Source organism: Podarcis pityusensis (assembly GCF_964106645.2).
Source record: "Podarcis pityusensis genome assembly, chromosome: 11".
Classification (NCBI taxonomy): Eukaryota; Metazoa; Chordata; class Lepidosauria; order Squamata; family Lacertidae; genus Podarcis; species Podarcis pityusensis.
The window spans coordinates 27,717,133-27,742,806 of record NC_138036.1 but is presented as its reverse complement, the minus strand read 5'-3'; the positions used below and the strand labels follow the sequence as shown (position 1 = coordinate 27,742,806).

General features: G+C 40.3%; 1 protein-coding gene across 3 annotated transcripts in view; it reads right to left on the bottom strand.

The window, feature by feature from the left end:
• The window catches only part of DMGDH (dimethylglycine dehydrogenase), a 51,632-nt gene that overhangs the window by 19,974 nt on the left and 5,984 nt on the right, over positions 1-25,674 (bottom strand). For all 3 annotated transcript variants that reach the window (XR_013977154.1, XM_080972487.1, XM_080972488.1), the window contains exons 3-14: positions 24,791-24,889; positions 22,501-22,665; positions 20,788-20,992; positions 16,039-16,287; positions 13,722-13,920; positions 12,894-13,063; positions 11,319-11,472; positions 9,594-9,759; positions 6,417-6,547; positions 5,334-5,551; positions 4,991-5,148; positions 2,920-2,979 (exon numbers count right to left, since the gene is read on the bottom strand). Coding sequence is in view for 2 of the 3 variants with exons in the window: in XM_080972487.1 (XP_080828613.1) it covers positions 2,920-2,979; positions 4,991-5,148; positions 5,334-5,551; positions 6,417-6,547; positions 9,594-9,759; positions 11,319-11,472; positions 12,894-13,063; positions 13,722-13,920; positions 16,039-16,287; positions 20,788-20,992; positions 22,501-22,665; positions 24,791-24,889 (1,974 nt within the window). In the remaining variant the exon portion in view is untranslated. The remainder of the gene's footprint in view (positions 1-2,919; positions 2,980-4,990; positions 5,149-5,333; positions 5,552-6,416; positions 6,548-9,593; positions 9,760-11,318; positions 11,473-12,893; positions 13,064-13,721; positions 13,921-16,038; positions 16,288-20,787; positions 20,993-22,500; positions 22,666-24,790; positions 24,890-25,674) is intronic.

Genomic DNA, 25,674 nt, shown 5'->3' with positions numbered 1-25,674 from the left:
GTTTTCCTTGGATTTGATTAATGTTCTCCATTGCACTATGCAATATGCTGTCCCTGCTGCTAATGTCAACTCTTATTTCCTTCCTTTCCCAATTTGACACTTTACCATAAGGTTTTTGATTGATGGATCTTTGCAGCAGTCAAGAAAGTTTCCCTGAAATTCTTCATGATATGCACCACAAAAGTATCCAAATAGTCTCCAAAAGTCACTGCATCTTTGGCTTTCACCATGGGTGGAAAGTTATTCCAATAAGAATTTTTTAAAAAATGAAAACATCAGAAAAATGCCAGTTGATAAATATTAATGTCAGAAACACAGAGACTGATGTAATTAATCTTCATATAACTTCCATCAGTGAAAATGAATTTTCTGATCAAGGAAGTGATCCTCTAAAAACAACAACCCACTTTTTAGCAGGTCTAGTTACTGACATTTTGATTCCTTAATCAAAACAGTAACACACCCATACTTCTATATTAGACACAAAACCCCATGGGCAATGCAGACCTCCCTCAGCCATTCCATAGATGTGGAATTCTGACATAGCCACTTTTACCCATTACCATGACCACCTCAGTCAGCAGCCCTCCATCAAAATGAATGTTGTTTCTGAAAACCAGCGACACCAAAGCAGTGATAGAATTGAAAATACCTCTCACGACTACTGCTGCTGCAGCAAAACTGCTGTATATGGTTGCTTACCTGTAATAACTACTGCACTTTTAAAAATCAAAGATATGAAAAGCCTCAAAATAATTTATACTTTGACCAAAAAAAAGTAATGAAGACTAAGGTTACAGTCCCACAAACATTTGAAGTCAGTGAGACTCCCTTCTGAGTAAACAAGCATGGGATACAGTTGCACTGTTGCAATTCTACACATAAGGCTTAATTGGCTAGGAAAGTACATTCCAAGGTTTTGTGGTGTTTTAAAGTCCCAAAAATGTCTATTGTCAAAGTGGAATAGCAATCAAACCAGCCTGACTTTCTAGTGTGAGCATATATGGCAGAATACGAAGACTCCAATCAAAGTACAGTGGTACCTCAGGTTACATATGCTTCAGGTTACATACGATTCAGGTATCTAACCCAGTAATAGTACCTCGGGTTAAGAATTTTGCTTCAGGATGAGAACAGAAATCGTGCAGTGGTGGCGCAGCGGCAGCAGGAGGCCCCATTAGCTAAAGTGGTGCTTCAGGTTAAGAACAGACCTCCAGAACGAATTACGTAAGTACTTAACCAGAGGTACCACTGTACTGTCCTTCCGTTTATGTCTAAGGTTTCTTTTATGAGCAAATTGTATAAAAGGTTCTGATTCCCAAATTCTTTTTTAAAAAATTATTTATTTAAACTATTTCTAGGCTGCTTTATAGACCTGAGAAGCTTTCAAAGTGACTTACAAAAGATGTGCTCAATTAAACTTTCATTCAAGTGTGGTATCAGGAACAGAAAGATAGTATCCCTATGGTGCCATGATTCTTTTCAGGTGGCATTTCCTTCCCTCATCCTTGTACTTCCTTGGTACTGATCTTTGGCCTCTACCTACTGTGTAACAGAGCTCATTCTGATCCTCTGAGGCAAGGAAGTGGGGCTGCTTAGTAGGAGTATTAGTCTGTCATTTGCTTTTACTCTATATCATATCTGAAGAGATTCATCTGAGTATTTGTGGATCAAATTGTTACAGCAGGTGCCTTCTACAGTGTAACATGGTATATTCTCCTATACGCTGTATTCGTTTATAGGAAACATTCTAGTAGCAATTGCTATTATTTTTAAGCGAAGTATGCAGATGTGTAGAGTGTAGATAGAAACTCCCAAATTGTGAGTTTGTTTTTTTATCCAGTCAGAAAAATAAAAGGAGTTAATTAAGGACAATGATGTTTGGGGTCCCTTGGAACTAAAATATTATAATTCAATCTGTCAATAAGACATGCAAACACCTTTTAATGGCACAATTTATTGGGTAAATCTCTTATGAATCCTGGAATGGATCCAAATTATATACACAAAGCTACTCAGCTGAGTAAGAGAGCACCAACATCTGCTGCAATCTGCTTTAACCATCACCTTACAGCACACAAGAGCCAGGCCTGTGCAATATTTTGAAATTAATTATTCTTCATTGGCCATTCCTGAATAATTCCAGGACAGCCTTCCAAATTAAATTCCCTTGACATGTAAACACATAAAAGTCTTTTTTGCCCCTAGAGGCAACTAATATTTGACAGACTTCCTATCCTGAACTGTTTCACCCTGGCATATTCTTTTTTTAAGGAGTCACAATCAAGACTTTATCTGCAAATTTATTTCTTCCATTGAAGCAGGTTAATAGTTTAGGCTTGTGTAAACTTCTTACCTCCATTTATGCTTTCAAAAGGCTCACTGTATTTTGCAGCAAATTTATTTCTCTAAATGCTGGAGATAAATATCCGCAGCTGGACATTTATTATACTTTATATTCCCCTCTTTTTAAATGAACTAAGGGTGATATACATAGGGTCCCCATGTCATCCCAAGCACTGACCAGACCCAGACCATCTGTAAAATCTCACATACTGAATTTGCCACCACACTTACAGCTGTCCAGTTGGATTGTAGGAAATATAAATGGTTTTGCAGTAGCAATTAAAGAAATGAATCAGTCAGCATCCAAAATTCGACACCAGAACAAAATTCATTTCAGATAAAGAGATGCACAAGGAACTAGTTCTGATTTTCACATTCTTTGGCAGATGTAGTTAATTCGTGGGACCAATCTACCTATCAAAGCAACATTATTTGAAACCATTCCTTCAGCATACAACGTGGAACAGTGCTGCAGAAATTTATCAATATCTGTTTTGAAGAGTTTATATATAATATTTGCAAACCCAGGAATAATTTCATAAATATATATCTCTAAAAATGTTTCAGACCTACCTTATTTAATTTTATAAAATATTTCAGTCCGGCTTCCAGAGGATTGGTGTCACAATTCATCTGTTAAAAAAATATGCAATAAGCGATTTAATCACTAGATGGCATATTTCCTTCACGTCTTTTCACTTTCTCATACTGTTTTCCATTTATTTCTTTATGAACAACAAGTAACATCTCTTTTGTTAAAGGATTGTAATTCTTAGTGACATTTGTATCTTCAATAAAAAAATGCAAGTATATATTTCTTCAATATCTACAGTTAAGAAGACAATAAGAAATGAGACATCCTGCAAAAAAGCCTTTACTCCACTGAGAACTAACCAAGGAAGATGCAATTATGATTTACTTGCAAATCTACCTCACTATCCCCCATCCCACAGTGAACAGCTATCTGATGCCTCAGTTGTTCTTCTCATTTTCAACAGGTAAGACAGTAGGGTGGAATTCTGTGGGATTGTTGAAGTAACAATTGCATTGGGATGCTCTCTAGACCAGGTGTAGTCAATGTGGTGTCCTCCAGATGTGGTTATATTACAACTTCAATCACCCCTGACCATAGGCCATGCTGGTGAGAGTTGTAATCTCAACATCTGGAGTGTGCTATGTTGACTATCTCTGCTCTCCAGGTGAAACCAGAGAATTCCATATCCACAGCAGTTTTTGTGCATGTGGAATCATACAATTGCAGACCCAGAAAGGGACAGCAAGAGTCATCTAGTCCAACCCCCTGCAATGCAGGAATCTCAACTAAAGCATCCAAGACAGATGGTCATCCAACCTCTGCATAAAAACCTCCAAAGAAGGAGAGAATTATATACGCATGCATCACTACCTACTGAATTACGGTCACAGCATTTTGAAAGAGCTGGTGTCATATTAATATCAGCATCTTTTTGCCGAGAAATGTTAGGGAAATAAGAAGCTGGCTTATCCCAATTCAGAAAATGCAAAACATCTTTAGGAAAATACCCTGAAGTGCAAGCGGAAAAATAAATAAATAAATAAATAAATAAGCAAATAAATAAGCAAGCAAGCAAGCAAGCAAGCAAGCAAGAAGCAGTCCAATGTAGCATGAGCAGCCTCAATTGATGTGGAATCCTGACTAGGTAGGAATGGGAACTGAATGGAGGAACCAGAAGAGAAGCAAGCAAAATACTGAACAGGAGCATGTCACACGGTTCTTTCTTTGCTTTTCCTGTTCATCCTCTGCTACACACATCCACCATACAAGTGTTCATGTATTAAGGGGGAAGTAGCAGCAAGGGTATATTATCTCCAACTTTATCAATAACATTTTAAAAACACTTGTTGAGTTTTATTTTGTTTAAATCTATGGAAGGTGTGAGCTCAGCCTCCTCTAAAATGGAAGGGACTTCATAATATCCAACATTTTATGAGAAGGATTGGGGCAAACAGGATAGCTATTCCTCATATTCTCTGTGATGATAGGATATATATCTAAAGTGTGTCGTACAAAGACGAAATTGCAGTCAGTGCACATTTTGACTGCTGGAATAGAAATGCCTTGAGATAAATGAGAAGGTTTTTATAAATTCCTCATACAGCAGAGGAATGAATTAGAAATGCTTCAGAATAGAGGTTTGCATCCGGATACAGCTACCTAAATGTAGGTCTCATTGACTCCACAGTGCATGCTGTTTTCTCTGAAGACAAACCCTTAGCTCTTTTCTGAGTAACCTGCTAAAATGGGTGTAAGGATCTGGGCACAATTTCAAAGCCCCTTAGGAGCTGAAAACACTTTAGACTGAAACGGCACAGAGTTTAATTATCAGAGTATGCTCTAAATAAGAATTCCACCCAAACATACTACTGTGATCTCTTAATTGAACAGACTTTTTAATATTGGGGGGGGGGGGACGTCAGTGAATGAAAAAAGGAGGCTTTGGTGCCACAAATGTAATTGAGAATACTAACAGTTTGCCCTCATGAAAAATAGAAGGTGTAAATCATATCAGGCCTTGAAGAAGCAGAATAGTTAAATATGATTACCTGTGACCAATACACAAATAACACCAAAGAAAGAACAAAAAAGAAAGAATTATATTCAAACCTCTGCTCCCCATGCGCGAAAAGCCTTTTCTAGCCTTAACGTATTCATCACATATGTTCCAAAGTTGTCAATTCCTTCTTCACGGCCTGCTTCCATGATAGCAGAGTATAAAGGTGCAGAGTCTTCTCGCCTGTGGTACAACTCCCAACCCAGTTCACCTATTACAAACCAAAGGTAGACATCTTAATCAAGTCTAAAATTAAATTATGACCATGCTTATTTAAAGACATTAAATGACCCATCTCTGCAAGTAAAAGTGGTATTACTTGCAAGCACTGCTGCCTTGTATAGAAACCAAATGTTTTGCTTATAAGAACAAAAATCCCTCCCCCTCCTGCCTTACCTGTATAGGATATTCTAATTGCAGTAACAGGAATATCCGCAATGTTTAAATGTCTGGATTGTAGAAAACTAAATGCTGCATCACTGAGATCCTCTGTTGTCAACTTCTGGAGGACTTTTCGTGCATATGGACCAGCTACACCCAATACTCCAATTTCTTCTGTGACATTTCTGATCTCAACATTAAACTGTCCTGTAGATGCCTCCTCTTCAATCCATCTGAAAATAAAAGGCAACATTTTATTAATCCAAACATTAAAATGCATAAAATAACTAGGTTGACAACTATGACTATCAGGTAAACCCAAGTCATGAAGAACGTCTCTTGTACCTCTGAGACAAGCTCACCCCACTCCCTACTGTCCCATATTCAGATTCCAGATATATATTTTTTTAATGCATGAGATACCCAACTGAATAATAATATCATCCACCAATACAACCAATTCCCACAGCTTTTCTGAGGCTATCACAACATTCATCACTACAAATATTTATAAACCTCTTTTTGAGCTCCATTTAGTTTTTTATCAAGGAGCAGCCAACAGAAATTAGTTGGGACCATTAGTCATTTCTACCCAAATAAATACCCGCCTTGCTAGTATATGTCCTCTACACTATTTGCAATCATAGCCTGTTGAAGCCTTTGTTTTACCAGGATAAATAGGCTAAGCACTCTCAGCCAGAGGTGAACAATACTTTTGATTTATACCTTCTTCTCTCTTCTGAAGAGAAGATTCATAATCTCAGTATTTTTACGATGTACTCTGAGCTATTTACAATGTTATCTCTGATTCAGAAGATCCCAGGATGCATAAAGGCCAGAGCTCAAGGGTGAAGCATCTGTCCCAGGCTCAATCTCTGGCATGTCAAGGTAGGGATGGAAAAGACTCCCTGCTTGAAACAATGCCACTCAGTGTAGACATTAGGGAGCTAGATGGACCAATAGTCTGGTTCAGTCCAAGGCAACTTAATCTGTTCCTATGTTCTCTGGCTCTTGCAACTTTCCTGAACTGCAGCTCCTTCCCCATTTCCATAATCACAAATGGCTTTTTAAACTTCAGTAGTTACAATGTACACTGACCTCAAGTCATGAAGCTCTGACCCAGAACCAGTAATTAACAAAAATTCCCCTGGCTTTAGATGAGAGACTGTGAGCTCCGCATAGACTCTGCCTCTTGGGGTTAACATATGACTTATATTTGTGAAACCTATCTGAATAGTAAAAAGAAGAAGAAATTATAATACAGTACAGCACACATTATACAGTATAAGGAAATTGAGCTCTTCCTAGAATACACAGGCTGCAATCCAACACAGACTTAGGCATGCTTAAGCACCACTGATTTCTATGGGATTCCTGAAGGCCTCAGTTCTGGTTTTCCTGCACACAAGGATGGGTGAATGTCAGTTTTTGTTTCTCTCCGTTTCTTGGTTTTCTGTTTTTCAGTTCGTCACATTTCCACGTCAGTTTGCAATTTGAAAATTCAGCAGAATTTTAGTGCAAATTTCTCCTAATATACACATTTTTGTAAGCAATTTCCTCTAATATAATGCATTATATATATTATTTTCACTAATACAGTGTATGTATTTGTATGCTCACTTACTCCAGTATATATGTTTTTGTATACAAGGCTGGGCTGGAGAACTGTACTGCAAAGTATGGAGAACTATGTAGGGATAGCTAATTTTCAGTTTATGCATCGCTTTGGAAAGTACATATTAAATAGGTTCACATGTTAACATAAGGATGGGGAGAAAATTTGGCTTACAGAATTCCTACATCTGTCCACCTGATTTGGAACCGATTCACGTCCACAAATTTGGGGTAATGTTTATTATTATTTTTTAAATGATATTTATTGAAAATTTTTAGAATTACAAAAAAGAACAAAACAGAAAAAAGAAAGAAAAAACAAAGAAAAAACAATCCACATCAAACAATACAAATTCAAAAAACAAAAATACACCACAAACACTCAAAAACAAATTCATCATTCTCATATCCTCAGCTGTCATTACCTTCTTTCTTTGACCTCCTCCTCCTCCCTTTTTTTGTATCCTAGTTGTTAATTGTCGCAGCAAATCCTTTCCATATTTCATAATATTCTGTCATTACATTACCTTAATCTATTTTAATCTTATCTTACTATAAAGAACCTTAAAACTTAAAACTTAAATCGTTCCAACATTTTTCTAACATTCATCAATTTTATAAAACAATCCTAGTAGTAAAAAAGAAGAAGAAATAAAAACAATCCAGTCTTCATCCAGCGTCCCTTCCTCCTGGTCCCGGGTTTTGCCAGTCCTTATTATCCCATCGATCTAGCGCATTAACCTGGTAACCTTGTATCCGAGGCCCTTAAGTCTCTTCCATGTCCCTTCCGCAGCTCTTCTTCATATTTATAACTGTATTTTCCTTTGTCTCCTGCTCCTTTCACTCGTGGGAACTCCAGCTTAACAATGTTTTTGACCCTTCTCGACAAATCAGCCCCTTTTCCATAGTCCACACTAAACTCCATGTGGTATTTAAGAACATGTTTCAAAATCCCTCCAAAATTAAGAGCCCCCACAACCCCAAACATCTCACGGCCCATTGCCAGACTTGAAAGGTCCAAACCTCCCTGCATAGGGGGGTCTATCCAACCCCCCATTTCCAAACCAAACCAAACTTTATCTTTCCAAATCTGGCTTTTTCCAAGTTCATTTGTCAAGTCCAAAAGCTCATGTTCCTGCTGGGCCACAGCTCCCTTCATCTCTGGCGCCCTAGATTCAGCAACATCCTCTTCCCTCCTCTGTTCTGTCAGGGCACACTCCTGATTTAATTCCTGGGTGGGCTCCGTATAATTTCCCACTGCCTGTTCAAAATTTCTGATCGCATCAGCCATCAAGTCCATCTTCTCATGTAGCTGTTCCAGTAGGGCATTTGTTTTACAGAAAGCACGCAACAGAGCTTCTGAATACATTGTCCTGCAAGGTCAGAAGTCTATTCCCACGATTGTAATCTGTAACAGCTGCAAGCTCCCCGGAGTTGGTTACAGTTTCACAGTCTCCCTCTAGGGGGAAAACTTCTATTTGTTCTTTCTTTTAAAGACAAGTCTAACAACAAAGTTTCCTTTTTCAGATATTTTGTCAATATTTGTTCCTTTAAAATGCGAAGGGGAACAATGGAATCACTATGTTTCTCTTCTTATAGCTATCTGTCAAAAACGTTTGTCTCTGGTCAATGAGCTTCAAAAAACGTCAGTCCTGACACCCCGCTCCAGGATCAGGACGGTGGAAAGTTACTTTACTTTACACTCACTTCTGCAGGTTTAAACAGTCCGAAAAAATCCCCCCTCTTCTCCTGCTTCCGAAGGGGGTTCAACAATTTTAAATGATGAAAGTTAATCTTTTACAAGTGATTTTCTGAGCTCTAGTGCCATGTCTTTGCTTTAATCTATCTACAAAGAAACGGAAGGCTGACTTCCTGTTTAGACCTTCCCGTTTCAGTGCCAAATTGAGGTAAACTTTTAAGTCCAATTTTCCTTTCTGCTCGCAAGTCCTTATTTAAAGTCCAATTGTCCGAAATTTAAGTACTCACGGGTGATTATTTTAGAAGCCAAATTGTCCCAGGAAAAAGGCAGTGCTCTCCGGCAACAGCTGTGCGGCTTCGCTCCACGGAAGAAGCAGTTGACTCTCAGCACCGCGCCACTTCCCCCTCTTCACTCCGGAGCCCGTTAGTGGGTTCTTTTGCGGGTTGGGGGGGGGCGCTAAAGGTGCCCGCCGAGTCCCATGGTCACAGGCTTCATCCGCCTGTGATTTTTGAAAGGGTCCCCGCTTCGCCGTAGCGGAAAAGACCCGTTTCGCGTGGAGCTAGTCCCTCCAGATCAGAGGGAGTCTGCCATTGCTGATGGCGCCACCCCGGAAGTCAATCTGGGGTAATGTTTAAATGAGGCTTAGGTGCATAGCATCTAATTTGTTTAGCTCCAATTCCTGCAATCTTTGCGCAACTAAATTTCAAGGCATGCAGATTCCACAAGGTGGACATATGTGAAATGTATAGACTCCAGTCCAACATTATATCTATAGCATGGGTATGAGGTTGATCCAGGTCAGGCCAAGTGCACACAGGAAGGTGGAGGTAGATGTAATCCTACTTCCTTACCACTCTTAGGCTCAGTACAATTGGGACTTCATATGAGTAGGACTATAAACTTATTTTCAGCATATATTAAAACTAATCTAAGACCTATATTGCTGTTACGTTTCCATTTACCTTTGGGATCACATTTGCAATCAGACGGTCCAAAAATTTAGCAGAATCACTGCCTTTGATGCTAATCTTGCCAAATGGAGTGAGATCAATCACACCCACTTTTTCCATCACCTGCTTATATTCACGGCCCACAGGTTCAAACCAGTTTGTACGTCGAAAACTTGGTCTAGAAAAATAATAAGTGCATTTTTTTAAATAAAAAATGTGCCTAGTAATTTTCAACTTAACTGTAAGTAGCCCTCTCCCTTTCCTTTCATCTACCAGCCCCTTTGGACAAGTAGGGAAGGGGAATGAAACTGAAAAATCATAGGCATACCTTATTTTGGCAAGTTTATCAATAGTTTCCCTAACTGTAACTTTCGGTTAATGTTTAATTTAATTACAAATGCTGCTCAACTCCATTGAGTGGATGTTTTACATTAAAAATTATTAATTATTGCATTCTATAGACAAAAACTAGGAACTCCACAGATGCAGGTGCTATTACTGTATAGAAGTGCAGAATATAAATGCAACACAGTACAAGAGTAAGCATGACATAGAAACTTCGGTCATCATTACATGGATAGACTCTTAAAGTTACCGTACTTGGAGTCCCAACATACCTCCCCAGTAAAACTGTAGGAGACTTTCTGCTGTTTCTGTTTCTTATACAAAAGGGTTAAGCATATGTGGAGGGAAGAACTATTTTAGATTGATAACTTTTTCATTTGAAGTTACCCCCCCCAAAAAACCCACCCCAATAGCGCCAGTGAATTAATCTTTAATGTTGCCATTTCTTGTTTTGCATTTCATTATCAGCTGGAGGTTATCACAAGTTCTTATAGTATGTTTTGAAGATTAAAGGTGAAATCTAATAAGAGCCATTGAGTGGGATCACGGCAGCAAACCACACCCATTACATATACATGGATGCTTATATATCTGCAATATGCCTATACTCATACAAATTTAACAATGGAAACGTAATGGGGATTATGCTTTCTGTAAGCCACCAACCGCACATCTAAACCAACATATGAACCATCTGCAGGACCAGCCCATGAATGAGATGGGATGAGGCAGCTGCCTTGGGCAGCACCTGAAAAGAGATGGCATTGAGGAGGAAAGCAACCTCCTGCCCCGCTGCTGTTTTACATGGCGGGGTCACCAAAGCTGCTGTGCAAAGCAGCAGCAGCAGTGGAACAGTGGCTTCTGCTCTTCTTCATACTCTTCCAGGTGCTGTCCTTCTCTAGATGGCCTCAGTGAATATGCATACTGCTCTCATAACCTATGTATGAGAGTGCAGAATCACAGAAGTGTACAGTTGACAGGGAACCCGAGGGTCATCTAGTCCAACCCCCATCCAATTTGAAACCATACTGGACCCTGCTTAGCTTTGCAAATGCACTAGCAGTTTTATTGCTGCACCACCAGGAGGGGTTTTCACGTCATCCCTAACCATTGGCCTTGCACTTGGTGTTGTAAAAACATGAAAATATCCCTCTTTATTATAACTGCTACCAATTAAACTGCTTCGAAGTTTTTCTCCAATAATGTAGTGCATAAATTTTATTAAATGAATGAATGATGCCACTTCCTCTTAATGTGCATTTGACCAACTGAACAGTGATGCTATGTTTCAGACTACGGTTCGCAATCCTTTATTTTAACAACCCTGAACATAATATTGCTAATGCTATTAATCTGGCACAAAAGAACAATCAATAAATATTTTTCATTTACTTGTATCCAATCTCATCTCCAGGTTTGTAGAACCAATGAGGCTGCTCCCATCCTGCATGGAATCCCATTGAGCATTCCGACTTAAGGACTTCATAAAGCCCACTGACTCTCGCTGTGGGTCTCCCGGCAAATCTTTCTTCTTTAGGATAGCCAACTGCAAAACAAAAGCAAAAACAAAATCAACATGGTAAAAGATATGACAATGAATCACTTATTGCACATGTACACAGAGTATTTTTCATGTAGCTACAGATAATGCTTTTGAAGAACTTTGCAGGCTGCAAAATATCATAATGATGGAAATAAAATAAGCAAGGTAAGCAGTACAGTGTAAGCTGGATGTCAGAGAATGGTCTGAATCAGAGGAGTGAGGAATGCATTCTCAGGCAGAGATGGGGGGATTCAACCCCCCCACCCCCATTTCCAGTGGTTTCAGGAGCAGAGAGAGACACAGACACTGAGCAGTTTCAACAGGAGTTGCCTAGTTACAAGATAATGGAAAGAGAAACAGAAGGGAGGGAACAGCCAGCAGAGACGTCATTAGAGAGTGTGGGGGACCCTCCCTCCCAAAACAACTAGGAGGTCCGTCCGTATTAGAGAACAAAGAATGCAGAGAGGAGGAGGAACTTTCTGTTGGCTCCCAGGATGTTGCTGGGGACAGAAAGGGGAAGATTGAGAGTAGCCAACTGCTCTCCTTGTGGAGAGATGTTGTCACGGTCCGGTTTACAGGCGGTCGAAGTCCTGGCAGAGGACGTCGGGACCGGGGGCAAGACGGTGGGGCGGGAATGGGAGTCTGGAAGCCAGGGGTCTGAGGGTCAGAGAGCCGGGAGTCAAGGGTCCAAGGTTCAGAAAGCAAGGAGTCAAGAAGCCACACACAGCAAGGCAGGAAGCGTGTTGCTGTGGCAAAGAGCCAAAGGGAAATGCTGACCTTATATCCCTTCCCAGCTCTTGCCACCAGGTGCTGTGAGTTACCAATCGGCCTCACCTGTGCGGCAGCGCCTTGCCTCTGCAGAACAAACTTAGAAAAGCCCCAGTCCTGCAAAGCCCTACCGGTCACAGGGCCTGGCTCCTGTACACATTCCTGACAGATGTGGATTTTTGCTTGCAACCAGATGACTGCATAAAAATGACTATAAAATATAAACTGCTCATTCATTCTTGTCTGTGAAGTTACCGAAGGGAAAGGAGGACTCTGCATGCCTGACAATGTCCCAGCAAACTACAGTGGTACCTTGGTTTGAGAACAGCTTAGTTTATGAACAATTTGGATTAAAAATGCTGCAAACCCATAAGTAGGTGTTTTGGTTTGTGAACTTTGCCTTGGAAGCAGAACATGTTCCGCTTCCTGTTGAGTCCCCCACTGCTATGGGAAAGCACGCCTTGGTTTAAGAACGCTTTGGTTTAAGAACGAACTTCCGGAACAGATTAAGTTCATAAACCAAGATACCACTGTATAAGGCAAAGCCCTGTTCTCCATTAGTCTGGGGGTGGGGAGAAGGTGAAGAAAACCAGCACAAGAATTCTCTACTCAATTGCTACTTTATTTATTTTTCTATGGGGGAAATTACATCTTACCAATATTGTTAAATCCGTAAGATTCTCTTGCTTTTGCTGCCGTGAATTCTGGAGTGGTCCACTTCCCATACCTATTTGGATCTAATTCTATTAGATCAAAAGGAGGCTCCCCATTGAGTATCCAGTCACTGAGATACTTTCCTATGCCACCAGCATGGATGATGCCGTATCTGGGGAAAGAAGAAGAGATAGACATTTCCCCCACGAGCTTATTTCACATAACATTTCAGTACAACCTTTGAGGACTATAAACTCACTTCTTATTATCTTCTCTATGACCTTTTTTTTGGGGGGGGGTGCTTTCTCATTACTGGAAAGTTAGACTTGTTAAAAATCTGGAACACTTATGCAGCCTGGAATTTAAGATGGGACAGTGTGCTCATTTGTTAATTATATCATTTGTTTGCTTTGTGTTATTTTATGATTTCAAGCTAAATTATACCTGAGATCTTTTGTAACCGGCCCTGGGCCAATTCAGTGACAGGGCTGACTACGTATAAGTACAAAAAATAAATATGTAAGGTGCATGAAAGCCGGGCAAAGCCCAGTTAGGCTTTGAACTAAAGATTACGGTAAGTGATTACAGCAACAGAACAAACATTTGAGTTCCAGCTACATTTGGCTGGAATTAAATTTGTGTTGTTGCTCTGTTTTCCCTGTAACAGCATGATAACCTTGGCTTTTACGTCATGATGAAATATGTTAAGCAAGATCAGACAGTTCTTTAAAAACTCATGTAGATACCATCTGGGACCCAGTGAAGACAGACGTATAAGTATAAATTTAACATTTACAAGGTTTCTCCTAACCATAGATAAATTTACTCACCCAAAACCAATAGCCACCCAATAATTTCGAACACCCTGATGTGGCCCCACCATAGGCAAGATATCTGGAGAATATGTTATAGGGCCTGCAACTACATTGATAATGTCTGCTTGCTTTAGGATTGGGACCATTTCCATAGCAGCCTCAACATGATCCATTATTCGGTCCAAATCAGACTCAAAAAGCTCCTTCCCAAATCCTAGAAAAAAAGGTTTTGAGTCAAGCATTTGTTATTTTCAAATTCCAAAAGCTCTTTAGTTACACACTGCGCTGATATCAAAACAAAGTGCTTATTTTTTCAGGATACACACAAATGTTGCAGGATAGGAGTTGTATGCTGAGAATCCCCATCTGCCCCCTTGAAGAGCACAAAGTGAAAGACAGGCTTACCGTATATAGGAAATCTGAGAACAAGTTAATGATGCCAGAAAGGCTCTTTGTCTTTATGAATATGCATGTGTAACATACATATATATAATAGTCACTCACAGATTCCAGTCACCGAACGTCTTTGCCAACATAAATTCAATTAATTCTAACAAGTGGTGAGCTTGATAATTTGCATTAGTGAAACCTAAACTTTGCAGCTGTAAAGTAAAGGTAAAGGGACCCCTGACCATTAGGTCCAGTCGTGGCCGACTCTGGGGTTGCGGCGCTCATCTCACTTTACTGGCCGAGGGAGCCGGCATACAGCTTCCGGGTCATGTGGCCAGCATGACTAAGCCACTTCTGGCGAACCAGAACAGCGCATGTAAACGCCGTTTACCTTCCCGCTGAAGTGGTACCTATTTATCTACTTGCACTTTGATGTGCTTTCCAACTGCTAGGTTGGCAGGAGCAGGGACCAAGCTCACCCCATCACAGGGATTCAAACCGCCAACCTTCTGATCAGCAAGTCCTAGGCTCTGTGGTTTAACCCACAGCGCCACCTGTATCTTGCAAAAATAACAATACACCTAGCTGTATCTTGCATCTGAAAATAAACTAATTTCTACCTCCCATCGCATAAAACAATGCAAGAAATATTTGGCATTTATTTAATACAATTCTTTTTATCTATTTTACTGATGCAAAGACATGCCTACATGGAGTTCATCAGACATCTACCCCCCCCCCGCCCCCAGTCCACCAAATGCTACTTTCTTCATCTGGGGGACACACAGGTATGTTCATGATCTCCATGCTATTTGCAACAAAAGACCCAGATGCAGACATGCAATTTGCAGCCATGGCCTTCCACACTTCACCAGTGCCACTAAAGTTTCATTCACAGCATTGGTATAAAGTTTTGTCCCTGTATCAGTAACTGTATCTGGCTGCAACCATCAGTGCAATGACAAAAATAGTACCACTGTGATCTACACAAAGGATAGCACTAATTAGCAGAACTGGGCTATTATCCCATGATTGTGATTCATGAAGATCCCCACCACCAAGGAGGTGTGATGGCCCAAGCAATGGGAGGTTGGAAGTTTTGAGCAGCAAAAGTAGCTTAGAAAGACTCAAAGGTGTGGGTTCAGGCCCATGGACAGTGTTCCCATAGCTGAATCCAAATATCCCAGTTGTCTCATCCAGGACCTAGAGCAACTGACTAAGTTTTATAGCAGAGTTGGTAGTTACTGGGGACGCGGGTGGCGCTGTGGGTTAAACCACAGAGCCTAGGACTTGCCGATCAGTAGGTCAGCAGTTCGAATCCCCACAACGGGGTGAGCTCCCATTGATCGGTCCCTGCTCCTGCCAACCTAGCAGTTTGAAAGCATGTCAAAGTGCAAGTAGATAAATAGGTACCACTCTGGCAGGAAGGTAAACGGTGTTTCCGTGCACTGCTCTCATTCGCCAGAAGCGGCTTAGTCATGCTGGCCACATGACCTGGAAGCTGTACGCCAGCTCCCTCGGCCAATAAAGTGAGAAGAGCGCTGGAACACCAGAGTCGGCCACGACTGGACCTAATGGTCAGGGGTCCCCTTTACCTTTACCTTTAGGTAGTTATTGACTAGAGGCTTTACCCACTAAGTGATGCCTCCTAACTTGTTAAAGGTGCCTTCTGATGCAGCCATTGGGGAATATGGTTTCCAGCTCTCTTGATCCCCAAGGAGTCTATGGACAAGCCACCAGAATCTGGTGGCAGAGGCGGCTCCTGGGGGGTGTACCTTGGGGGGAGGTGTCTGCTGCCCATGAACACACATGCATCAAACCAGGGAAAGGATCCACCTCCTCTCTGAGCCTGCATTTGCCAGAGAACTCTGCCTCTACTCTAGGATTATGACAATAATATAACTGCAGCTAAAGCCTGAGATTATTTTTCAAGCAAAATTACCTGGCGGGACTCCATTTTTTACCCAGGATTCCTGTAGTTTCATTTTTTCTGGACTTTCATATGGGCCAAATAAAATCCCATCCCTTTCTTGTCTTAGATAATATGAACCTTCTAGGTCACGAATCACAGGAAATTCCTTTTTAAGGGCTTTCACTTCAGGAATAGTTGCAGTAACAATGTACTGGTGATGAACTGGTATGAGTGGATGGGGCAATCCAATCATTTTCCCTATTTCACGAGCCCAGAAACCTAGAAAACACAAAGAACAGAAAGTATTAGAACAGAATACTTAGAATCTAAAGGAACAATCTTGTTGATGAGTGTATTCTCAATCCCCTCTTACATCAGAAGTTAAGGCTTTGAACCACTGCTGATCTCAGCTGTTAAACCTAGGACTCCCTACTCAGCATAGGGAAAGGTTGAAGATAGTTTCTCTCTGTCTGTGTCCTGCAAACCAGTTAACCATTCCTAGCATCTTCCTTGACCTCTGAAATTTTTGCTACTATGGTTCCTCTTCATTACCTCTCTCTCTCTTGTGTAATTCCTTCTCTTCTCTCCCCTCCTTGATTTTCTCTGCTGCTTATAATACAGAAATTGCTCTCCTGCTCATCCCAGTTATCTCATATTTCTAAACCCTGCCCTTCTGCAGTCAACTTGAGCTTAATGCTAGGAAGCTTTTGTGGGAGGGGAACCAAATTTCATTGCTGTCTCTCCCTGCAACCAAGCTGCAACTTCCTCATATGGGAACGATGTCAAGTTTTTGTGTATGTAACTATTTATGAACCTTGGAAGAGGAGTTTTAATAATAAAAGCAGAATATTACTTAAACAAGGAGATGATTCAATAGTGTGGAACTGTTTGTGGACTAGTGTGGAACAAAGAGACAACTCATTGGAGGACTCCTCCTTATGCCAAAGATCATCATGTTTTCCAAACGGGAAAAACAAACAGAATGCCTACATTTGGTGGGAATGTTGCTTCAGGATGGCAGAGGTTGCCTGTAGAGAGAAATTTTATTTCTGTGTTGGAGGAGGCAAACAAGGCATCATCTATGGGCACCACAGCTTTGGTAGTTTTCACTTTCCCTACTTTATTCCACTAACCTTTTTTTCTAGTTAAACTACCACTGTTTCAGCTAACCACTAATAGCACACAGAGTTTCTACAGACAGTATTGGACAGTGTTGAGAATAAGATAACACCACAGGCCACCTCTTAGGGGGCTGTCTCTAAAAAAATTTAAGTCCAGCTTTTTGCATTCAACTCCACCCATTTCTATTAATGCTCCTATTTCTCAAGCATAACCATGAATACAGTTGTTTGCGGCTGAGGTTTGCCTCAGATTTCTGCTGTGATTAAAACAGCAGAATAAATATCTGCTGCTGATAACAGCCAATTTCGACTTGGCCACAAATCATAGACACATAGAATTGTAGAGTTGTAAGGGACCATGAGGGCCATCTAGTCCAACCCCTGCAATGCAGGAATCTTTTGCCCAATGTGGGGCTTGAACCCAGAACCCTAAGATTAAGAGTTTCATGAAGTATATGCTGAGCAAAAAGACAAAGTGAAACATGGAGGAGGAATGGAGGGGAAGCTGGTAATGAGACAAAACCCTCTGTCCCACTTTATAACTTAACATTAAATAAGGACCTTGCGTAGGTCAAAGAAGAAATAAGTTATCAGGTAGTTAATGAGCCACAATCCCTAGAACACTCACAAAACACTGAGGTTGTTCCTATCCGTGCACCAATACCACAGGCGAGAGTTGGCAATAAGAAGTGGCTGTGGGATCTAGGCAGGATTTGTGCAAGAGATTTGGTGTGTGTAATTTCTTATTTAACTGAAAATAAGCCCAAATACCAAAACAGCAGACATTATATGGACTAATTTCCAAATAGTGATTTGGAGGCTGGGAGTATAAGAAAGGCTTGTACCCTTATTCTCTGATATGGGGTGCTGGTCTTTCCTAATGTTCTCTACTAATAGTTTGCCATGATGTACAAATTGCCCCCAAACCATAATTATAAACCATATTCCAAAGTGGGTTTGCAAACTGTTTGGAGATGAGCACGAACCATGGGTTACTGAGTCAAACATCATTTCAAATAACAGCAGAAAAGCTAGGAAATGGAGGAAGATATGTAAATAAGGCAGTGAAGGGGTGAGCAAATGAGGCAACAAGACAGAACACAATAGAATAATTCAGTTCAGATGAAATATCCAGACCACGCTTTGGAAAATGTGAAATGTACTGTCTGAATTGAGCAACTGGATAAGAAAGGGGTTGAAAGGTAAGCGGCTGTCTAATGAACCCAGCTATGTTTTGAGTTGGCAATATAAACTTAGCAATATAACAGGAATGAAAGCTCACAGTAAATTATTATTTTCTTTTGGAGAGGAGGGTATGGAAGGAAGGAAGAAGATTGGCTGCTAGAGTATTAGGAACATCATAGCTGTTTACCTACCCTGACCCAGGACATTAATCAATGCCAGCTCTAAATGTTCCCTTTGGTTGAACATTGTAACTTGACAAGTATGCCTTTGGTTTAATAAGTTAAAAAGAAATCAAAGAGCCTGAAGAGATGTCACAACTTCACATCTCAAGAGTAAAACATTGCTAATTACTGAGTATGTAAGAAGATATATGAAATAGCAGTGAGGAAACTGTGCCATGCATGTCAAAGGTCCAAGTCACATGCAGTGCCTGCAAGAATGGGTTCCTGTGCCATTCATTTTACTGTTGTAGGTTATTCCTCAGCACTGAATAAATGGGGTGGTACTGATGATATGGAACTGTGAAAAGTGGTAGGGTAAATGGTTTGCTTGGAAAAGATTTGAGGTCTAATTTCTGGCATCCCCAGGGAGAGCAGGGAAATAAACCCTGTTTGAAACCCTGGACAGTCTCTGCCTATGACCATCTGCTGTAATGTTGCAGCCTATTACTCAACACAGACGATACTGAGCTAGCAGGATCACTGATGTGATTCAATATAAGGCAGCTTCCCATGTTCCAGCTTCCCATGTTCAGAGCAGACCTTTTTACTCGAGGTATTTATGCTACAATTATAAACATTAATACATTAGAGCCAAATGGTTAATACATAAATAGGAATTTAAACTTTTGTTTTCAAAAGTACCTAATACAAACAATTTCCAATTACTGGCAAAAACTACCATCAGCAATGACCAGAACAGTAGACTGGGGCCGCTGGCATCACTGCTGTTTACCAGGTAGGGGTGAGGCAGAGCAGCAGCAAGGTTGGAGCTCTGTGAGATTGGATTGGCTGGGGTACCTGTGCAGCCCTGACCTTGCAGATGTCCTGACTCACCCCTGATTCATCTAGGTAAGTAGCAGTAATATGGAGGGGAAAGGGAAGAGGAAGTTTCCACAAATAGTGTGAATGAATGGAAGACCTAAAAAAAACCCACCTCTGGCATTCTGTGCATAAGGTTATTGTCCCATTATTATAAATACCAAATAAAATACTCCTTTACTCACACAAAAATAAGTCATTTTCTAAATGACGGGAACTGCATTACATTTAGGAGCCGAATGTACTGCTGCTGGTTTGGGGTGTTAGAATTTGTGGGTGCCTGGATTTAGTAAGTGCTGGGCTCAGCTTTCCATGTCCAGGTCAGCCTGATAATGGCCAACTCTTTAAGCAAACAAATGGGGCAGGGAGATGGGTGATTAATAAAGCAGAGATTCTGTGCCAGCTGGAAAAAGGAGAACCTCTCCCTGAGCTCAGAATTAGATAGAAGGACAAAGGCCAGTAGTAGAATTCCAGGATTGCAGTTTGCCCTGGTGTGCTCTGGGGGAAATGGTTTTTCAGTCAGTAAGCTGAATCAATCTAGGCAGCTGCCTAGTGCAAAGTTTAGAGTTACGCGACAGGGAGAGAAGGGTAAGCTGCAGGGCAACAGACAAGATATCTGATGCCCATTTGAACCCAAAGACTGTGCCTATGAGAGAAGCCAGACCCTCTTGGAGTGTAATGCTGTGTCTACCCCTCCATACTAGGCTCAAACTGTATATATGTGTAAATAAACTATATATCATAAAGACACCACGGTCTCCACTATGTCTCTTTTCCAAAGGAAACAAACCCTGAGTAAGCGCCTGCACCCCTAGAATCTTGCACTGCTGTGGAAATTGGGGTGGTGTGTAACAATATCTTAACTCAATAAAAAGGCAAAAGCTATTTCCAGGAAACATGGACACATAGCCCATTTTAATCTTCTAAGTGTTTCTAATGTGTAAACATAATATAATGCCAAGCAAGTGTTTCCACAATTCATGGAGACATTTTGGACTGGAATTGCCTAACAGTGTGGCCTATTTCCTCAGTTTTCAAAGTCAAAGGCCAATCTACAGGCAGGAGCCCTGTTCTCATATCCTGGTCCTAAACTAATATACATGGAAGGGAGATTCACAGACTTACATAACGGCATTTTTAAAAACCAGAATGCTAATAACATGGAATGTACATTATCCAATCATTAAGCAATGAAGCATGCTATTCTAGGAACTATTAAAATTATTATTTTGGGGGGGGGGGGATCACTGCTTCATGCCAAATTATCTTCCAGGAGGTCATCAAATAGCTAATGCAAAGCATATATCACTTGCGTTCTGCATGGCATTCATTAGAGCTTTTGTGCTCAATCTGTGTTTAGTGTGAGCTACTTCATCTGGCCTAGTTAGGGTATTAAATTTTCCAAAGACATGCAAATATATTTCATTTCTTACCAGCTGTATTCACAACTCTGTTTGCTCGAATTATTCCTTGTGGAGTTTCAACTTCCCATGTTCCATCTGCTCTAGATTTTAGGTCAGTTACTTGGACTGGATAATTTATCTGAGCACCATATTTCCTGGCCCCTGCAGCCAAAGCCATGGTGAGTGAGTAAGGGTCAATATGACCATCTCCAGGGTTGTACAAACCAGCTAAAACCTAAGTGGGTCAAACAAAATGAAACTGTGTTAGTATTGTTATGTTTTCTTAACCAACATGTTAGAAATGGAGGATATCTCATATTAGGACTTCTTTGAACAAGGAACTGGAGACTTGTGTGTACCGTAATTTCTAGGAAAGAGAAATTCAGACTCTGGATGTAAGAAAAAACAAAATAGCTAAGGGTTTCAGCAAAAAACCAAAAAGAACAAATATAGCATGGAAATTCACCTTAGCTCAATGTTAATCAAAGATACTCATTAAAATCAATGACTGTATCCACACATAACAGTAGATCAAAAATCTTGTATTTTTTACATGAACTGATCATACTTGCTTCTCTCCTACACATTGTAAAAATCATAATCCTTTACTTAGTATTACTTCCAAATCAGGGATTATGATTTGTTTCATTCAAATAAACCACAATTGGTAAGCCAATAACAAATCTTGTATTTGCTTGGAGAGAAACAAACCCCTATACCTAGTCCAGATAAAGCGCAATGCCAGAGTTCACTGTTTGTTTCTCAACAGTGTGAATGCAAAGAGTGAAACAGGTTCAGCTCATGTATGGTAAGGCACAGTGTAGGTGGCTTTCAATGACATGGAAATGCAGCCAATGGGTGTTTTACTACTCAGTTCAGGAGAACAGAATTACAACCAATTTAGGTGTGTGGAACCTTTGGCCTTCCAGATGTCACTCAACTACAATTCCCATAGGCCCCTACCAGTGCTTTTTTCTGGGGGGGGGGGGACAGGGTACACATACCCCTAAACATTTTGTGAATCTAAGTTTGGCCTCATCAAGGGGCAGTATTTAAATGAGTAGGAAAATGAGAGTACCCCTAAACATTTTTTTAAGAAAAAAAGCACTGGCCCCTATAATACATTGTTACTGTCACGACGATCAACATAACTACTCAAAGTGTCCTTTGTTTCCTCATCTGAATATCTGGTGGCTGTTTCTCATCAAAACCTTAGGAATTACCAAGGATTTGTAAAACCAAGAGACCAATATATTTACACATATTAATAAAGGATTCTTCTACCATGTCCAAGTTGCTCTGCTTCATTTTTGAAACACTGATAAAGTTGGTTTTGAATAGATCACAAATATCCACTGAACATTACAATACTGTTAGCTGCTGAGCCTTCTGCAATAAATCCTAATAGTTGAGTCTTGCTTCTGTACCCAGCACAGCCTGCAGAATGCCAGTAACATTTCTGCACCTGTAGCTCCTGTCAAAATGACCTCTCACCCAGGCTGAAGCTCATTCTGTAAATGTCACACTAAGCAGGATATTGGATACATAAAAATGGCACCCTCTGTAAAATCTGCTGCCTGAGGCAACTTCTTTCAAATGGTTTCATGTTAGGAAGATTTAATAGAGTTGTGTACTACAAAATAATCTTCAAACTTTGAAGAGGGATATTGAATCATAGTCATATTTTTTGCATGTAAAATAAATTTCACATCATTTGGAAATAAAATAATTGAATTTGTTTACCTTTTCCATGTTTATTAAAGGGAATAATTCTTGTACTCTCTCTGGCTTGATAAGATACTGCTCTGCTGGGTGCCAACCAGCCCGAGACATCTGGTATTTAAACTCATCCACCCTCGTTGGAGTTGAAGCAATTCTAATACTTCCTGGCTGATGAAACCCAACAGCCTAACAGGAACAGAAAAAAGACTATCAGGTTCCCAATATAGAATACTTACAAGCAGTCCAATAAAGTCCTAAATGATAACCATGGCATAGTCTATATTCAGAAGAGGCTACAGAATAAATAATGAGTTGCTATAATTAACTTTATAGTTATTTGAAATATACCAACAGATTAACCACTTTAATTTTTAGTTTTCTTTTCAATTCTGTTTAATTCTGGGCACCACAATTTAAGAAGGATATGCCTGACAACAAACCCTAGCAATTGGATTCTTTTGCCCCATCTTTTTGTGCCTGCTAAACAGCTGTGTCATGCTTATGATATTTTAGTCTCTTGTTCATTATGCTGTTTTAAATGTGCATTTTATATTTGACTTCACTTAGCAATGGGGTTTTTTAATACTTAAGTTTTTTGTTAACTTTGTTTGTGTTAAATATGTATTCTGTAGTTGACCTCCTTTGTAATGTTTTACAGTGGTACCTCAGGTTACATACGCTTCAGGTTACATACGCTTCAGGTTACAGACTCCGCTAACCCAGAAATAGTGCTTCAGGTTAAGAACTTTGCTTCAGGATGAGAACAGAAATCGTGCTCCAGCGGCGCAGCAGCAGCAGGAGGCCCCATTAGCTAAAGTGGTGCTTCAGGTTAAGAACAGTTTCAGGTTAAGAACGGACCTCCGGAATAAATTAAGTATTTAACCTGAGGTACCACTGTATTTTGAAATCTTTAAGATAATATTTTAGTTTTTCACTAATTATGTTGCTTTGACTGTATACTCTATATTTTACTTTCTTCAGATTGTTTTATTGATGTTTTAATATGCTGTAAACTGCTTTGAGATTTTTCTTGAAAATATAAAGCAGTATAGAAATGAAATAAATAACAAAATAATAAACAATAATAAACTGGAACATGTGAAGAGGAGGGCGACCAGGATGATCAAAGGTCTGGAAACATAGCCTTATGAGAAACGGTTGAGGGATTGGGGTTTGCATTAGAGGAGAATGAGAGGAGATATGACAGTCATCTTCAAGTATCTATAGTGTTGTCACATAGACGATAGAGCAAGCTTGTTTCCTCCTGCTCCGGAAGGTAGGACCCAAACCAGTGGCTTCAAGTTACAAAAAGGAGATTCTGAACATCAGAAAGAACTTTCTTACAGTAAGAACTGTTTGACAGTGATGGAGAAACAGAAGTTTTTAATAAGAGGCTGGATGGCTATCTGACATGTATGATTTAGTTGAGATTTCTGCATTGCAGGAGTTTGGACAAGATGACCCTTAGGGCGCCTTCCAACACTACAATTCTATTATTCTAATACAAGTCATACTTTAATGTTCAAACATATTTTTTAAACGCCCATTAGTATTTTCCAAAGTAGCAAACAATAAAACCAATCATTAAAACAAAACAAGGGAAATTATTTGCCGCTCCATCTTCATGAAGTTGAATAAGAGGGCACTGACAAATTGCCATTATCATAGAATTGTAAGTTTGTGTGGTGGGGAGACGTTAGCCTGTATCCCTGAGTCACTTCTAATTCCTGGGTCTAGCAAAGATTAAATTGTTGGAATAGCCAGGGTAGATTCTTGACCAAGGGTGCAAGGGAGCCTGGGTACACCTCTGCATGTATGCGCCCAATGACATACCATTTGGACCCTTGCCCTTCTTGGATGATTAAGGCTAGCAAGGTGGGGGATAAGACTGGGTGAGTTCAGGATGTGGTGAATGGGTCTCTGTATGAGGAGGAGGTGGAAAGAAGGAAGGAATAGTGCAGCCACCACTGTAAAAACCCACCCTAGACTCAACAATATTTAACAACTACCACCTGGTCACAAATACCCCCTTTGGGGGGAGGTATTGAGAGGGTTGTGGTTGATGCAGCTGCTATAATTCCTGCAGAATTATCTAGACCTCAGCCCCTTGGCTTTTGAGCTATAGTGTGCCACAGGGCACTATGTTGTCTTCAGTGCTATTTAAAATCTACATGAAGCCGCTGGGAGCAATCATTAGGGAGTTTCTAAAGTTGCTAAACAACCCCAAGCATGCAAAATGTTCTTGCTTTGTGCAGAATGCTGTATGTCACAAGATTTTGGATCTGTAATAAATATATTTAAAGATACACACCTGTCCAGTCTCATCTTCTAATTGTTCATAAAGCTTGATGCTGTAGTGATGGATCTGCTTCAGATTTATTCCAGGGTGGAAATACGTTGTCAAACCTGCCTTTTAAAAAAGAACAAAAAAAAAAAGGATACAAATGGGGGTGTCTTCAAAAAACATTGCAGCGTGGAATGCTCCTGTTCATGGTTCCAGCTGCTCCATCTATGAGCAACTCTCTCTTCCACCCCTGGGAACAATGAAAAAGAGCTTCTCCATGAGAACATTGAGAACACTGAACATTGAGACGGTTCCTTCAACGTATCTATGCTTCTCTGTTCTCAGTTCTAGCCATTTTACTCTATTCTCCTTCCACCCAGTTTCCCCCCCTCTTAGTCCCTCAATGTTCCATGCCACTGAATTATTATGGAGCTGGGTTGGGGGGGCGAGGCGGAGGTAAGGATTTCCCCTCTTAAGGTTTTTCTTTCCATCAGATTTCTTTTACTTGTTCATACCTTAGAGCTATACTTCTCTCTTGTGCATCAGCTGCGTAAGCATGAGCATAGGAAGACTAAAAACAGTATTCTTATACAGGCTACACTTTGCATACTTCACTGAAAGATGAAATAATCCCTGTATGTTGCATTCTGCAAATCTAAGCTGCATAATTCTGGGAGTTCAATTTATTGTCTGTCTAAAAATCTGATCCTATCCTTTGGCCAAAGCTATGGATGGAAACGAATGGCACAGAAATATGTTCATTCTAGCACAACATAGTTCATAACCAGCACAGTCATCTCTACCTTACAGGAATGCCTTACTACAATTCTGCTCTAGTGCTGTCTGTATCATACTAGTTAGTGCTGCCTGTACTTCTATGATCAATATCCTCAGTGATATCAATACTGCAG